This window comes from Ranitomeya variabilis, chromosome 6 (genome assembly GCF_051348905.1).
Source record: "Ranitomeya variabilis isolate aRanVar5 chromosome 6, aRanVar5.hap1, whole genome shotgun sequence".
In the NCBI taxonomy this organism is placed as follows: Eukaryota; Metazoa; Chordata; class Amphibia; order Anura; family Dendrobatidae; genus Ranitomeya; species Ranitomeya variabilis.
In genome coordinates, this window is record NC_135237.1 from 132,041,152 (window position 1) to 132,057,848 (window position 16,697).

A 16,697-nucleotide genomic window follows, 5' to 3' on the forward strand; every position below is an offset into this window, starting at 1 on the left:
TGGTGAGTATAGATCTGCCTTGTATAGCCTCCATTTTCGCTTCAGTCAACGTAATCTATTTCACACAAACTGAAGAGACGATGGAGCTCATACAAGGCATATCTATACTCACCTGGACAGGTGTCAGAAATAATGAATTCATGATGCTGGGTTTTTTTGCATCATGAAATCATTATTTCTGACACCAGAATATAGGTGAGTATAGATCTGCTTTGTATTATACCTCCATCTTCTCCTCAGTCTGCATGCAATAGATAAAATACAGAAGAGATGCAAGACGTAATGACATCAACTACCTTACCACTGACATAATAAATGGTTTTTAGAGGAAAGACATAGGAGACTTGGTACAGGTATCAAAACATGTTGTTTATTAACAACAAACATTAGTAACATTTAAAACATGACTGGTACAGACCCAAATCCAACAGAAAATTTTACACAATATCATCTTGCCATGCCACACGTCCGATGTCAGAAACAAAGTAGGCAGCAAATTGGTTCCGCATGTGGCCAACTTCAACAGTTGACCGCAGAGGGTGATGCTGGTAATCTGGCAATGGGTTTGCAACTGGTTCATCCAGTTCAATGTTTGGTCACTCTTTAGCCATTATGTAATTGTGGAGAACCAGAAAGGCTTTGACAACCTCATCAACTGTCTCCATTTTTAGATTAATGGCTGTCCCAAGAATGCACCATTTTGAGACAAGAATCCCAAAGGTACACTCAACAGTTCTTCGGGCCCTGGTCAGTCTGTAGTTATAAATTCTTTCAGTGTGGTTCAAGTCCCGACTGGAATATGGCTTCAGTAGGTTTTCACACATCTGAAACCTTAAAGGCCTTATCCCCGACCATAACAAATGGCATCGGTGGGCCTTGAGTGTTGGGGAGAGGTCATGGCAGGAGAAAATTAAAATTTTAGCCATACAAACGTCCGCCCATATCCGAGTTCTTGAAAGTCTGGGAGTCATTGCCACGGCCAAAAGCTCCAATGTCCATGGCGATAAAGCGACAGTCCGCATCTGCTATTGCCATGAGCACTACTGAAAAATATTTCTTGTAGTTAAAGTACTCCAAACCAGATCTGGCGGGTTTGGTAATCCGTATGTGCTGCTCCCAAACAGTTGGGGAAATTACACACTCTCCAGAATTTGTCAGCAATTTCCATCCACATGTCCGCGGTGGGTGAGGGGGATAAATTCATCCCGGAGAATGTTCCACAAAGCCCAGCAGGTGTCCGCAACTATTCCAGTCAAGGTGGAAATTCCAAGCTGGTACTGAAAGTGGAGCGATGATAAGCTCTCTCCGGTAGCCAGGAATCTGAAATAAAATAAAATAAACAAATTACAAACAATTCTATTTATGGTGGGGTTTTGCTAAACCCATAAAGGAAAATACAAATAATACTGTACATGGCAGAACATTAATAATTATGACAGGCGTTTGTTTAGAATTATTACGTACCTTAATGTGACCAAGAGGCGTTCCTCTGCAGGAATCGCTCTATGGAGCTGGGTGTCCTGTCTCCGAATATTTCCTTGGACATGACCAAGCAAATCCCGAAAGTCTCTTGAGACATCCTGGTATATTCCGGGAATTTGTCTGGGTTGGCATTTAGCTCGCTGTATAGCGTGTGGCAGGCTCCACGGCTCTCTCGGGGTGTCTCCAATAACGCCGTGTTCTTCTCTGTCTTTCTCGATTTCTTTGTTGCTCACAAGCAAACGCATAGGCAAGAAACAGCTTTATACTTAAATCCAGGTTGAAATAAAAGCTCTCCATGCGAAGATCCATCGTTACACAGGATACAGTAGCCAGCTGTGAAGATTTCAGCTGTCCAAGGGTCTATATATAGATATCCCATCACACACACCCATTGTTGTCCCATTGGCAGTGTCTGTTTATCTACATTTTTCTCCTGTAAAATTTTCCACCATGCACACAAAAACGCAAACAAATGAAAAACGCATGAAAAAGCATGTAAACGCTGCGTTTTCTTGACCGCATGCGTAAGCTTATGCGTCTAAAAAACTCTGCGTTTGAATGCGTTTGCATGCGGTTTATCGTGCATTTCACGTTGCGGCATAAACGCTGCAGATTCTACGGCAAATGTGATACTGTCAAGGTGAAAATGTATTTTCTTATATACCTTTGTATTTTTATATAAATCTTTATACTCTTTTTGTACTGCTATACTTTTATACTGTGAAACAATAAGTTTTTTCCTATCTGTTAGTTAATGATTTAAAATGGCTGCCAGGCAGTTTCGTTTCTGGTTTGTGTCTGGAGGGATGAATCATTTCTTTGGAAACGAAACTAAAGGAATGATAAGAAGAGGAGGAATTCACCAGGAGACGTTCGACGAATCAGAGAGACTGGGCACTAGATGTATGCTGCTTAAACCCCACCCATTGCATTCCCTTTTTAGTACTATGTATTGAAGAATAAAACACAGTTGCTGCTCAGCTCCTCACTGAGGTGATCGCAAGAGCATCAGCAAAGATTGAATCAGCTACGTGTCTGAATCATTTCTTTTTCCGGTACCAGAAGTTCTGCGCTCACATTACAATTTGGAATGACTGGTGAATGAGGATTAATTGTCGTTATTACGGCCCCGACAATTTTGGCAGCCCAACGGGGGGCGTGGCCAGCGATCCGAGACTCTCTGGACCCATGCCTGGATGTCTGTGGATGATACCCGTAGTGGCTGACCTCGAGGACTGATCACCCTCCGTACACGGTAAGTGGCGATCATGTACACTGTATATGTCACACTTGCTAGTGTCTCAGCCGTTATTGGTTTGTCTGTAGTCTCCTTGGGTCCGGGAGGTGAATGATCGAGTGGTGAGATCAAACGTGATCCTGTGCCACGCTCTGAACCAGCAACTGAGAGACGTCGCATCCTGTGCGACCTCTGTACACCACACCTCCCTCACCGGTCATTGTACTCCGTTCAACCACCCTACCCGTGACTATTGTCCAGTAGTGAAGTGGACTGAAAAATTGAGCCAGTTGTAGATTGTGGGGCAACTTAGAGAAAGGGATAGGAGACGCAGCCTCTGTGATATTGTGCTGACAGGTAAATAAGACGTTCCGTGAGGGGACCACCTGTCCAGGCAGGTAACTAAGGCGTTCCGTGAGGGGACCACCTGTCTAGTTAGGTAACTTAAGACGTTCCGTGAGGGGACCACCTATATTTTTGTGGAGGGGTCTCATTAGGAGGCTGCCTCCCGACTGTTTGGGATATCGTGGCAGGATAGTCTGTAATCACTGTGTTCAGGTTAGGGACAGGAAATATTGAGCGCGAGGCTCTTTTCCTAGTACGTCGAACGTGAGGCTCCGTACTGTGGAACACCGTGTTGGTATCGCTGCCAGTGGTTTTACTGCAGAAAACCATAGTATCCTGGGAGCCAAGCTGCGTATCTTACAGCAAAAGAAGTCAGTGCCCCACAAGTTAGATGAGGATGCCGTGGAAGTCAAGACAATGGTCACGGGAGGGCAAGAGGCAGTCAAGAAGCTTATCTGCGAGTTGCGCGAAGCTTAAAGAACGAAGGATGAAAATAGGTTGAGGGAGGATCAGATAATGTAGAGCCCGTGTTTGGTTATAAAATGCCTTTGAACTGTGATCTTACAGATTGTAAAAATGGCCGCCGTGCCACTGATGATGAAAATGTAGTCTCAGCCAGCGCCCTGTAATGGCGGCGGAAAGAGATCTCCAGAAGTGTAGGTGTGTCCTGTTTGTGTTGTGCAGAATCCAACCTGGGTGGAGACCTGCCTTGTGTGTGTGTACGGACCGTCTTTGGGGCTCCGCCCAGACCACGGAGGATTATAGGAAAGTTTTGTTGAAATTAAGTCTGAAAACTGCTGCCGTTTGTGACTGTAGAAGATACGGAGCTTTGTGTCAGTGTTGTGTAGTATGGGGGAGGGGCAGCAGCAGACCGCTGCGAGATTTCTTTGTCAGTTTTCCTCTCTTTTCTACTTATCTACGCTACAAGCCGGAGAGAGGGGGGCAAGGTGCTGGGTTTCGTTTCTCCCTCTTGCGCTGTGGATTGCAGTGAAGGTTCTTATCTCCGCGTTACTAGATGGGAGGGGCTGTGTGAATCCCTGCGCGACTTGCTTGCAATTTTTCCCCTCGGTGCTGTGGGCTACGGGGGAGGGGGGGGGCCATGTATTGCATTCCAAAGTTTTCTCTGTCCTTGGTTTAGTAAAGACAAGGGGTTAAATCACTAGCCCCCACCTTTGCAGCTGCGAGATCAGTGTTTCTTATCTCCATGGGCAAACACCACTGCCCCCTCCTATTGTACATGCAAGTCCAGCTTCACACTCCAATATCCCTTTTAACCCTGTCTGGGAATCTCTCTCCCCAGCCCCGACATGCCAATTCTCAGATCAAGAGCTTGTTTTAATTAGAGTAGATGACAGACCCAATGAATATACTCTTATAAAACCTATCCCTGTGGGACCTTTCCCTGAAGTTACTGCTCAGTTCGTAATCTTTTCTATATGTTCGGTAAATTTACTGGGGGCAGATTTATTATTACAGTTCTGCTCCAGGATATAATTCCAAGATGATGGTCAGATGGTCCTTGCGTTATATAACTCCTATGCAGATGAATATAAAGAGATGTGTATCCTACTTGCCCTTCCCTCAGTTATGATGGTCCTGATAGACCCAGATTCTCCCCCAATAATGCCTGTAGAACCAGTAAAAGTGTTTCTCAAACCTGGTGCTCCTTTTCCCAAAGTCCATCAGTACCCTTTGAAACATGATCAGGAGCAGTGTCTCAAGGGGCAAATACAAATGTTATTCGATAATGGTGCCCTGATACCCTGTGTTTCCCCATGTAACACACCCTTGTTTCCCGTTAAGAAAAACACCCCACCCGGCCAACCCCCTGTGTACCGGCTGGTACAAGGTCTACAGGTATTTAATGCGGTTACTGTTCCAGAAACTCCGGTGGTGCCTAAGCCACATACTCTTTTGTCCCAGATATCTCAGGATGCTGCTTGGTTCATGGTTATCGATCTTGCCAATGTCTTTTTCAGCATTCCATTACACCCAGATTGCCAGTTCTGTTTGCATTCATTTATCAGGGATGATAATTGACGTGGACAGTTATGCCAAAGGGGGGCCAGTCATAGCCCAAGAGTGTCAGGCCTACCTTGCCACTTATGGCCCCTTGCATCCAGGAGACGCTATGTCCACCCAAAGAGGGAATCTGCCCTGTGATATAGTGTTACACACTGCAGGCCCTAGATACTGATTACAAGACACCCGAGCACTGCCGTACAGTATTGCAGACTGCCTTGCAGACAGAGCTCACCTATGCAGGACATGTTACAGGTTTGCTGATTCAGCTTCATGGAGACAAATAGAGACCTGTTGCTTATTACAGCGGCCGCCTGGATAGGGTGGCAAGAGGAAGTCCCTCCTGTATTTGGACCGTGTTGTCTGTCCAGCTGTTGCTACACAAGTCTTCAGAGATTGTTTTGGATCACCCACTGATGGTCCACACCCCACACGATGTATATAGTATCCTTAACCAGTTATAACCTAGCCACATGTCCATGGCTGGACAGCTGCGACTTCGGTGTGCTATTCTCATGCCTACTAATGTGACTTCGAAAAGGTGCACTGTTCTGAACCCCGCTACTTTTCTCCTAGTTCCCCTGGATCCAAAGGGGGGAGGAGTAGGTGACATGAGCAAGGACACTCTTTTTCTTTCTAGAATGGATCCAGAGGAACAAGATTAGGTTTCCAAACCACATGATTGTCTAGAATTGATGTCTCAGGAAACGGCTGGTTTCTAGTGTGCCTATTCTAATGCTGATTTTGAGCTTTTTGTAGATGGATCCCGTCACCAAGATGACCGAGGATGCTACTGTACCAGATATGCTGTGGTCTCAGAACATGAGATAATCAAGGCAGAGTTAATGCCAGCTCATATGTCTGCACAAGAAGCAGAGCAAACTAGCAGAAGGTAAGACTGTAAATATCTACACTGATTCTAGGTATGCTTTTGGCATTACACACGATTATGGGCCTATCTGGAGAGCCAGGACTTTCCTGACAGCAAATGGCCACCCCTTTAAATGTGCTGAGGCAGTCCAGCAACTTATGAATGCACTACAGCTTCCCACCCAAACAGGCATCATAAAGGTAAAGGCACATAGCAAAGGCACTGATGGACGGACAAAAAGGGTAAGCACTGGTAGACCAGGCTGCCAAGAAAGCAGCAAGCACTCCTGTAGCCTCTCAAGTACATCACCTAGACACCCCACCATCTCCACTTGTGTTGAAAGACATCTTAGCCCGGTTACAAGAACAGGCAAGTAAGGAGGAGAAAAATAGGTGGCAAAAGATAGGGGCTTGCTCTGATACCGTTACCGGACTATGGGGGAGGGGTGAAAAGGTCTGCCTACCACAGGTACTGTACCCAATGATGGCACAGGTTCTGCACGGGAATGTGCACCACTCGAAGACGGCCATGTGTGACACCTTACAGAAACAATGGATTGCCCCCGAGTTTTCCACCTGCGCAGAAAGGCAGGTACAGAGCTGCATGATATGTGCCACACATAATCAGAGTAGGACAGTGAAAACCCCATCCAAACACACTCCCCGGCCCTTTAACCAATTCCAGAGACTGCAGATTGATTAAATTCAGTTACCCAGGGTAGGGACGTATGAGTATGTGTTGGTCTGCATTGATTTATTTTCAGGTTGGCCAGAAGCCTACCCAGTTGCCAAAGCTACGGCTAAGACAACGGCGAAGACACTGATGGCTGAGATCATATGCAGGTATGGAGTTCCTGAAGTCATTGAGAGCGATCGGAGTTCCCATTTTACTGGAGAGATCATGTCAGAGGTAATGGCAGCACTGGGGGTAAGTCAAGCATTGCATACTCCATGCACAGAGTAGTGGAAGAGTGGAGAGACTAAATGGAACTCTTAAGCTTAAAATCCAGAAGGCAATGACAGAGACTGGTAAACCATGGACAGAATGCCTTCCTCTGGCTTTGTTTTCAGTAAGATATACCCCAAACAGGAAGACAGGACTGTCACCGTATGAGATTCTGTTTGGCAGGAGCCCCAATCTTGAATGTTTCTTTCCACAACAGTTGTAGCCCAAGTACCAGGACTTGACTAGCTATGTGCAGGCCTTACATGGACACCTTGCCAAAGTGCATTTAACTGTCTTCAGTTCTCTTCCAGACCCAGACAAGGTTCCTGGACACCATCCCTTTGTGCCAGGAGACCTGGCGTATGTGAAAAAGTTTGTGCGCAGAGATTGTCTCCAGCCGAGATTTGAAGGACTTCACACGGTGATCCTGGTCACCCCCACTGCAGTAAAACTTGAAGGAAAGAGCACCTGTATTCACGCTTCACACTGTAAAAGAGACCGAACCAGTGTTTAGTCACAGAAGTGACTGAAGGGAAATGTTGCTGTTGTTTTTGATCCTGGAAATGGGGGCCATCCTTGCCCCTACCTCTTTGGTCCCTATTGTAAATAAGAATTCTGGCCCCACTATTCTCTGGGGAAACCGGACAGCCCCGGCAAATATCTGACGATTTGATTTCTGTGATGTAGTCAAGTGTCCCGAGACTGAATGGGTGGTAGAGGGAATCATCCAGTTTTTTATATGTGTTACCAGAAATGACAACAATAATTGTTATTATTGGACAGATGCTGCCTGGAACACGGGAGATGATTGGGGATATAAACCTAGTGAAGCCATGTTCCCAAGGATGGGACGGGTAGGAGTCTTCGTGAGAGAATGCATCTAACAGCCCTTCTGCAACCACTTAGGGGCTGTAAATGGGGTAAAAGTTGTCACCCCCTCATCCTAAATCTTGAAAGCCCCCAATCTGCTGATCTGCAGACGTTTGTACTGGGAAGGCATTTTAATTATGTATTTAATAGTGGATACCATGGGAATTTAGGCCATATACAGCTCCAGGATATTAGTTTCAGACCAACCAAGGCCCCTGTTACCAGTACACCTAAAACAGGCCCAGGTGAGCGTTTGCAAAATATAGTTAATGAAGTAATCCCCATTCCAGGTCTTAGTTGGCAAGAGGTTTTCTCCATAGAAACACAAACAGCCCCAAGGAAAAACCTATGGTTAGAATGGGTGAGATACAATGTAAGAGTCCAGAATATCTCTGTAGGATGTATTGCTTGTGCTGCTGCGAATACATATCTCTACACATATGCATTGCTTTTTCCTGATGACAACACTACTGCCTGTGTCATGAATCTGTTGAAAGTTTTGAAGTCCACTGATTGCCCAGATTACGTCCCACTGATTCATAAGAAACCCAAACTAAAGGTCCCAGGAGAAGTAATCGTATTAGCTGACAATTACACCTGCTATAATTCCCACGACACCACAGGTACACCAGTAGGGATCTTCAAGACAAGTTTCTGCAAAGAGAACAGTTCTCTAGATACTGATTTGCTAATTAAACATACACAATATATGTACACCAAAGATACCTGATGAACCTACCAGAAAGAGGAGAAGTCTCGATCAGCTCCACATGAGTTATGAAGAAGATCCACTAGTATATATTGATGCCATTGGAGTGCCAAGGGGGGTGCCTGACCAGTTTAAAGCCCAGAACCAGATTTATGCCGGCATTGCTTCTATAATCCCACAGGTGCAGATTAATAAAAAATGTTGAATGGATCAAATATATATATGTATGTATATATAACAGTGAACAAAGATTTGTCAATTATAGCTGTGATGCCTTCCAGGGTATAGTTGAGGATTTGGGCCCTAGCACTTGTATGACCAGTGCTGCAACCCGACCTAAGAGAATTACACTGAATCCTGTCCAGACAAGATCACATGCAGTGATATAAGAAGCTGACACAGGATTGTGGGTGGCGGATAGTGGGGACATTAACTTTTAGGAGTAGGCTGACAGTAATCCTTTTGGGAAGGAGCTGTAGATCAGCATGTCATGTCGCCCCCACCACCAGAGAACCAACCACATCAGGTAGGGTAAGACAGATACAGGAGTATTATCCCTGGAGGCCCTCTGACTAGCTAGCTATGCAAAAACAATTGGCTGACCCTGAGAACCAACCTTTCTCATTCTACAGACAAATAATGACCATATGATGGACGTATTAAGTGCACCTAGGCAGGCCTAGGTAGTTAGTGAGCACAAAAACAGGTGACGTGCTAGGACACAAATTAAGATCTTTTTGCAGATGTGACAAAAGGAGAGAGTGTAGAGCTATACTTTGGACGGTTACAGCTGAAATAGGAAGACATGGAGTACAGTCCCATAAACCCACTTGATGTTAGAGTATTGGTAAATACATTCATTGACGGTATGACCAAAGACTTACGAGACGAAATATAGACAGCCAGACCTGAATGGCGAAATGTAGATCCAAAAGACCTGAAGGTTTCTAAAGAAGTTGAACAAATTAGGACAATAAGACGACGTGTCATGTATGCTGGAGCAGACACATCTTTCTTCTCCAGTTGGTTAGGTGGGATCAAGGGATTCCTTCAATAAGTTTGTTTGGTACTAATTGCCCTCCTTATAGTTGAATCGATAATTTTCTGTTGTGTTATTCTTTGTACAAAAAGGTTATTGCCAAAGTAACTCCGACTGGCACCGTCCTCAATCAAGAAGTAGATCCACCAGAGTACAATGGTACTGATCCAGGGAAGATCCCGAAGTACATTCCCCCTCAAGAGAGTAGACAAAACCCCCCATTCTCAGATGACGCTAAGAGACTTAGTTTAGGGACAGTGGGAGAACTCCATGTGAGGTTAGTGAAGGGTTCAGCTGCCTGGAGGCCTCTCGCTAGGGGAGAGTTTCTGAGGTGTCTGGATGAAGAAATCCACCTCCCCTTTTCCCATCACATGGACAGTCTCGAAGGATCTTTCTTTAAGGGAAAAACTTAGTGTTTAGGGGGGATTGTCAAGGTGAAAATGTATTTTCTTATATACCTTTGTATTTTTATATAAATCTTTATACTCTTTTTGTACTGCTATACTTTTATACTGTGAAACAATAAGTTTTTTCCTATCTGTTAGTTAATGATTTAAAATGGCTGCCAGGCAGTTTCGTTTCTGGTTTGTGTCTGGAGGGATGAATCATTTCTTTGGAAACGAAACTAAAGGAATGATAAGAAGAGGAGGAATTCACCAGGAGACGTTCGACGAATCAGAGAGACTGGGCACTAGATGTATGCTGCTTAAACCCCACCCATTGCATTCCCTTTTTAGTACTATGTATTGAAGAATAAAACACAGTTGCTGCTCAGCTCCTCACTGAGGTGATCGCAAGAGCATCAGCAAAGATTGAATCAGCTACGTGTCTGAATCATTTCTTTTTCCGGTACCAGAAGTTCTGCGCTCACATTACAATTTGGAATGACTGGTGAATGAGGATTAATTGTCGTTATTACGGCCCCGACAATACTAGCCTTACTTGTCTAAAATGTCCCAGTACTTGAGTATTTAGTACTTCTCTGTCTTTCTGTTGTGTACAGTAGACACAGCAACGCTCAAGTTGTGTTTGTGCAATCATCGGTGGTTCAAGCATTCAGACTTCTGCCTATCAAGCATTTATGATATGTTTATATCCTATGGATATTAGTGTAGTTAGGTACACACTGTGTGCACAATTGTTAAGCAATTTGTACTTTTGATGATCAATTTTATTATAGAACAACTACAGTGCTGTCGGTGAATCAAAAGGTTAATAAACCTGAATATTTCAGAAAGTAAAAGTGAAGTTTTGCCTTTCTTAGGACAATATCTATGTGTGTATAATTATAGAGCAACTATTAATGTACAAAATTATTATTAAACTAAATGAAAAATGACATTTTTTCATCTCAATTGTTTATGTTCATCGGTTATAGTGAGAATAATCATCAAACCTCTCAAAATGTACAAAATACATTTCTTAATAAGCTCAGTGATCAATATAGTCCTCCTTCATTTCACTAACAGTCATAAATAGTGTTGAGCGATACCTTCCGATACTCAAAGGTATCGGTATCGGATGGTATCGGCCGATATCCAAAAGTATCGGTATCGGATGGTATCGGCCGATATCCAAAAAATATCGGATATCGCCGATACCGATACCAATGCAAGTCAATGGGACACAAGTATCGGAAGGTATCCTGGATGGTTCCCAGGGTCTGAAGGAGAGTTTCCTCTCCTTCAGGCCCTGGGATCCATATTCATGTAAAAAATAAAGAATTAATATAAAAAATATGGATATACTCACCCCTCCGGCGGCCCCTGGACCTTACCGATGTAACCGGCACCCTCCGTTCCTAAGAATGAGCAGTGAAGGACCTTCGATGACGTCGCGGCTTGTGATTGGTCGCGTGACCGCTCATGTGACCGCTCACGCGACCAATCACAAGCCGCGACGTCATCGCAGGTCCTAAACTCACTGCATTCTTAGGAATGGAGGCTGCCGGTTACATCGGTAAGGTCCAGGGGCCGCCGGACGGGTGAGTATATCCATATTTTTTATTTTTATTCTTTATTTTTTACATGAATATGGATCCCAGGGCCCGAAGGAGAGTCTCCTCTCCTCCAGACCCTGGGAACCATACACTGGGAACTTCCGATTCCCGAAATCACAAAAATATCGGAACTCGGTATCGGAATTCCGATACAGCAAATATCGACCAATACCCGATACTTGCGGTATCGGAATGCTCAACACTAGTCATAAACCTTCATCCATAAAGTCTGTTAGTTTCCTAATCTGTTGTTGGGTACCAACACTTTTTGGGTCTCACCCACAACCTCCTAAACACTGTTCAGAGAGGTGAATGTTTTTCTTCACTATTACTCTCCCATTTAAGAAGGGCCCACAAGTTCCCAATAGCGTTTAGGTCAGTTGGGGAAGGGGCTGTGTCATTATTGTTTCATCTTTAACCTTTTCATGACATGCGCCATACATGTACATCACAAGTTGGAAGAGGGTGTATGGAGCGGACTCACAGGGTGAGCTTGCTCCATACTCAGCAGGTGTTGGCTGTGTTTTTTTTCAGTTAAGATGGGGTACAGAGTGTACATTAATGAGAAAAGAATTAACTTTTTTGAATTTACTAAATGGCTGCAATGAAACAAAGAGTGAAAAATGTAAAGAGGTCTGAATACTTTCGGTACCCACTGTATGCCCAATAGTTTTCTACCACATATGGGTTATCAGGGTACTCAAGAGAAATTGCACAACAAATTTTATGGTCTATTTTTTCTTGTTACCCTTGTGAAAATGAAAAATTTGGGGCTAAAGCAACATTTTTGTGGGAAAAATTTAAATTTTTCATTTATTCCTTCCACATTGCTTTAACCCCTTTCTGACCTCGGACGGGATAGTACGTCCGAGGTCAGATCCCCTGCTTTGATGCAGGGCTCCGCGGTGAGCCCGCATCAAAGCCGGTGTAAACAACTGTGTACCAGCGCACTACAAAATATGGAACAATATATAGGGGGTGCAAAAGAAGCAGTATAGAACCATGAGAAAAAGAAAAGAAAAAAGGAACCGCTTCATGTAAATGCACACCACACAAATAATTTATATATAAAAAGGTAAACTTTAATTAACACACAATTAAAAACCATTAAAATGGCATCATACCATAATCCCCACACATGCCCACCAAAACCATATAATGTAAACAAATAGAGGCCTCGAAGATGGATGGGAGATACAGAAAATCACCCCGGTGATAATCCAAGGAGGGTTGAGACATCTGGATTGAGACATCTAGAACAAAAAGGCACCATGTTAGATTAACCCAAAAAAACGGTAAACAGGAGGTCTTCATTAATGCCAGAAGGAGCCATAGACTGTAGTAAAAAAATCCAGCGGGCCTCTGCTTGCAAAAGCCTGCTCTCCAATGATCCCCCTCTATCAGACCCACGGATACGCTCAAGACCAACTACCACAGTGCCAGAATGGTTACCAGCATGATGTCTCAAAAAGTGGGCTGCCACCGTGGTGAGCGTTTTATCCTTACGGGAGTCTGTGACGGCGACACGCGTTGGGTCTTCTCCCCACGCCCGCCTTGCCTTGGCGCCTCACACCCTCAGTGGGTCTTTTTTCACCACAGCTCCGTGTTCTGTCTGGCCGGACCTGGGACCTGGATACACCTTTCTTCCATGTGGTAGTCATCTTTTCACATAGGTACTGTCACGGAGAGACAGCTTTTTGCTGTCATTATTGAGTCTGGATCCAGACGCATAGGTACCCCGTTGTCTCCACACGCCACTTTAGTGTGCATTGACTTATTCCATGTCCCACAGTGGGCTACGATTGTGTCTATTCTGTGGGGGTATTGGTTGTACTCTTTACATCATCTCAGGTCTGACATGTTGATGCTGTGCCCTACAGGACATTGATTAGTGTGCTGTGTTATTTATGGTTATTTAGCAATTTTGCACAATTGCGCCTCTATTTGTTTACATTATATGGTTTTGGCGGGCATGTGTGGGGATTATGGTATGATGCCATTTTAATGGTTTTTAATTGTGTGTTAATTAAAGTTTACCTTTTTATATATAAATTATTTGTGTGGTGTGCATTTACATGAAGCGGTTCCTTTTTTCTTTTCTTTTTCTCATGGTTCTATACTGCTTCTTTTGCACCCCCTATATATTGTTCCATATTTTGTAGTGCGCTGGTACACAGTTGTTTACACTAGTTTAGTAGGTTTCCTCTTGGTAGCCTTTCTGACCAGCAGCACACGACTTACCAAAGTCGAGGGTTTGTTTATTGAGCTCATTATATTCTTATTAATTAGCGTTCAGGGGCTTTTTGTGTGAGCTTTGCCGGGCTCATGGATTGGGAGGCGCGGGAGGCAGCGTGGAGGGCTGCTTCATCCAGTGCCTTTCTTGGTGCCAATCAAGTGTCAGGAGATGCAGATTTTTCAAGCCTCACTACTGAGTTAATTGCTTCTCAGAAACATGGTATAAGATTGCTTTGGAACATTCGGTGTTTGGAAGAGTACCTGAAACTTAATATTATCCCAAGGGGATTGAGGGTCTCTATCTTTCCAGCTTGGGAACCGTCTCCGACGTTTCGGATATTATGGGAACAGGGTTTGACACGCTGTTCCAATATCCTTATTAATCTTTTGATTACCCATGATAGAGAGCTTTTGACTACTGTCAAAACTGAGATTATAAATTTGGAGGCTAAATTGAGCAAATTCGATGAGGTCTCTCAGGTCCAGCCTTTCAGAATTAGGCTCAAGGACTTCCTGGACAAGTATGACAAGGAAATTATGGCTAAAAAACGTTCCAAATTTTTAAGGGATAAGACGGACTTTGAGGAGAAAACTGTTTTTATTTGGACACATCATGGCAATAGACGCCGGGGCTTTAACCATAGACAAAGAGGATTCAATTCGGAGAGACGGTCATCGCCCACAGATGGGCATACTTCGAGCGATTTTTTGTCATCGGCAGAAAGCGAGATCGACCCAGGACCAGGCGAGGGCGCAGGAGGCGGCGTCATACGGACCGCCAGGAATTACAACTACAAGCCACCGCGTCGCAATCCACGGAGACATCAACAGAAGTGATTCCTCTTAACTCAGACAATACTTGTGAGTATGATCCAGCAAATGCCCTGCAAGTGATTAATCTGTCTGAATATGTTCTCTCTGCGCATGAGATTTCAGTCCTTTCGAAGGGCTTGACCTTTTCGCCGGTACAACAAGTTGACAAATTCACCTTAATTAAAGACCTTTTTCTCTTTTGTAGAAAAATTGTTTTACAGGTGCTCCATAACAAGTCTCAAATTACCCCATTTTTGGATCAAACAGAACAGAGAGTCTTTCAGGATCTCATGGACCTGTTACAGGAAGGACAAGTGGACACGGGTAGGTCTAAATTTCCCCACAGAAACAAATCCCGCATCTCACCTCCCTTTTCAATTGTCCCAGCCGTAAGAATTTTTTTTGAAATGGCTAAGAGGGATATTGAAAATCTACCTACAAAAATCCCCTTTGTGGACAATTTGACTGCGCAGGAAAAGCGGGCTTTGTTTCACCTCAAAAACAACAACGATTTCATCATACGTGAAGCTGATAAGGGGGGTAACATCGTCCTCTGGCCCCATAATCTATATACTAAGGAAGCTTATAGGCAACTTGAGAATCCTAGGTTTTATCGGAAACTTCCGTCTGACCCTACGGGTGTCTATTCAACTAAACTGAGAACATTACTTGATAGGGCCCTGGAGTTAGGTATTATCAATACTGGGGAACGAGACTTTATTTGGGTGAAGCATCCCATTACATCAACATTCTACATGCTACCCAAGATCCACAAGGACGTCCATAGACCACCGGGACGTCCTATTGTGTCCAGTATAGGGAGTTTATGTGAGAAGGCCTGTACTTATATAGATTTTTTCTTGCAGCCACTCGTGTTGAAGCTTCCGTCATATACTAGGGACTCATCCGACTTCATAGCATCTCTACAAGTTATCACTCTGGCTCCAGGTGAGATCATGGTGACATGTGACGTTGAGTCTTTGTACTCGAACATTGATCATGACCACGGCTTGCAAGCAGTGCTTTTTTTTCTTGACCAACAACAGAACTCTGATAGGCTACATGATTCCTTCTTAGTGGACCTCCTTGATTTCATTCTGAGACATAATTTTTTTCTTTTTGATAGGAATTTTTTTCTTCAAACCTCTGGTGTCGCCATGGGGGCTCGTTGTGCCCCGGCCCTAGCGAATTTATTTCTGGGGTGGTGGGAGTCCACTGTTGTCTACAAGTCTGTTTGGTTCTTATCTAAGGTACGATGTTGGCACAGATACATCGATGATGTATTCTTTATTTGGACGGGTGGTCAGGATGAGGTTGAGACTTTCATTGGTTTTCTCAACGACAATCCATACAATATCTTCCTTACCTCCTCATGTTCTTCTTCCTCAGTGACCTTTTTGGACTTGAATGTGGCTTGTCAGGATGGTGCTCTACTTGCCTGTATCGAAAGCCTACTGCCACTAACAATCTATTGGAGTTTCGGAGTTTCCACCCGTCCCATACGAAGAAGGGCATCCCGGTGGGACAATTCCTTAGAACAAGGAGGAACTGCACACGGGATGAGGATTTCTTTAGGGAGGCACATGATCTGACTCAGAGATTCAAGAAGCGGACTTATCCCAATAAATATATTTCTCAGGCATACCAACGGGCTAAGGGGCAGTCACAAGTTGCCCTCTTACAGCCAAGAGAGAAGACATCGGATAGATCTGTTCGCTTCATCACCGGGTTTAATACACACTGGTCTCAGGTAAGACATATTCTGCAGAGGCATTGGGGTATTCTTACAACTGATCTGTCAACATCTCAGATTGTCAGTAAACAACCACTAATAACTGCAAGAAGAGCACCTAATCTTCGTGACATCCTTACAAGGAGTCACTATGCTAGGCCCACGGTAAAATTGAATAGGGGCATTTCGTTGAAGGGCTCTTTCCCCTGTGGCGACTGTAACGTCTGCCAGTTTATACATCCCGTGAGGGATAATTTCTGTAACCCCATCGATCAGAAGGAGCATCGGCTTAGGAGCTATATTAATTGTAGGACTACAAATGTCATCTATGCTATTATATGCCCCTGCCCACTGGTCTACGTGGGACAGACGTCCCAGGATTTACGCCGGCGCATACA

The 16,697-nt window shown here is 44.2% G+C and overlaps 1 protein-coding gene across 1 annotated transcript in view; it reads right to left on the reverse strand.

The window, feature by feature from the left end:
- Window positions 1-348: 348 nt before the first annotated feature.
- The window catches only part of LOC143783230 (uncharacterized), a 49,343-nt gene continuing 32,994 nt past the window's right edge, over window positions 349-16,697 (reverse strand). The window contains exon 7 of the mRNA XM_077271648.1: window positions 349-1,320. Within this exon, the coding sequence (XP_077127763.1) occupies window positions 1,201-1,320 (120 nt within the window). The 3' untranslated portion in view covers window positions 349-1,200. The remainder of the gene's footprint in view (window positions 1,321-16,697) is intronic.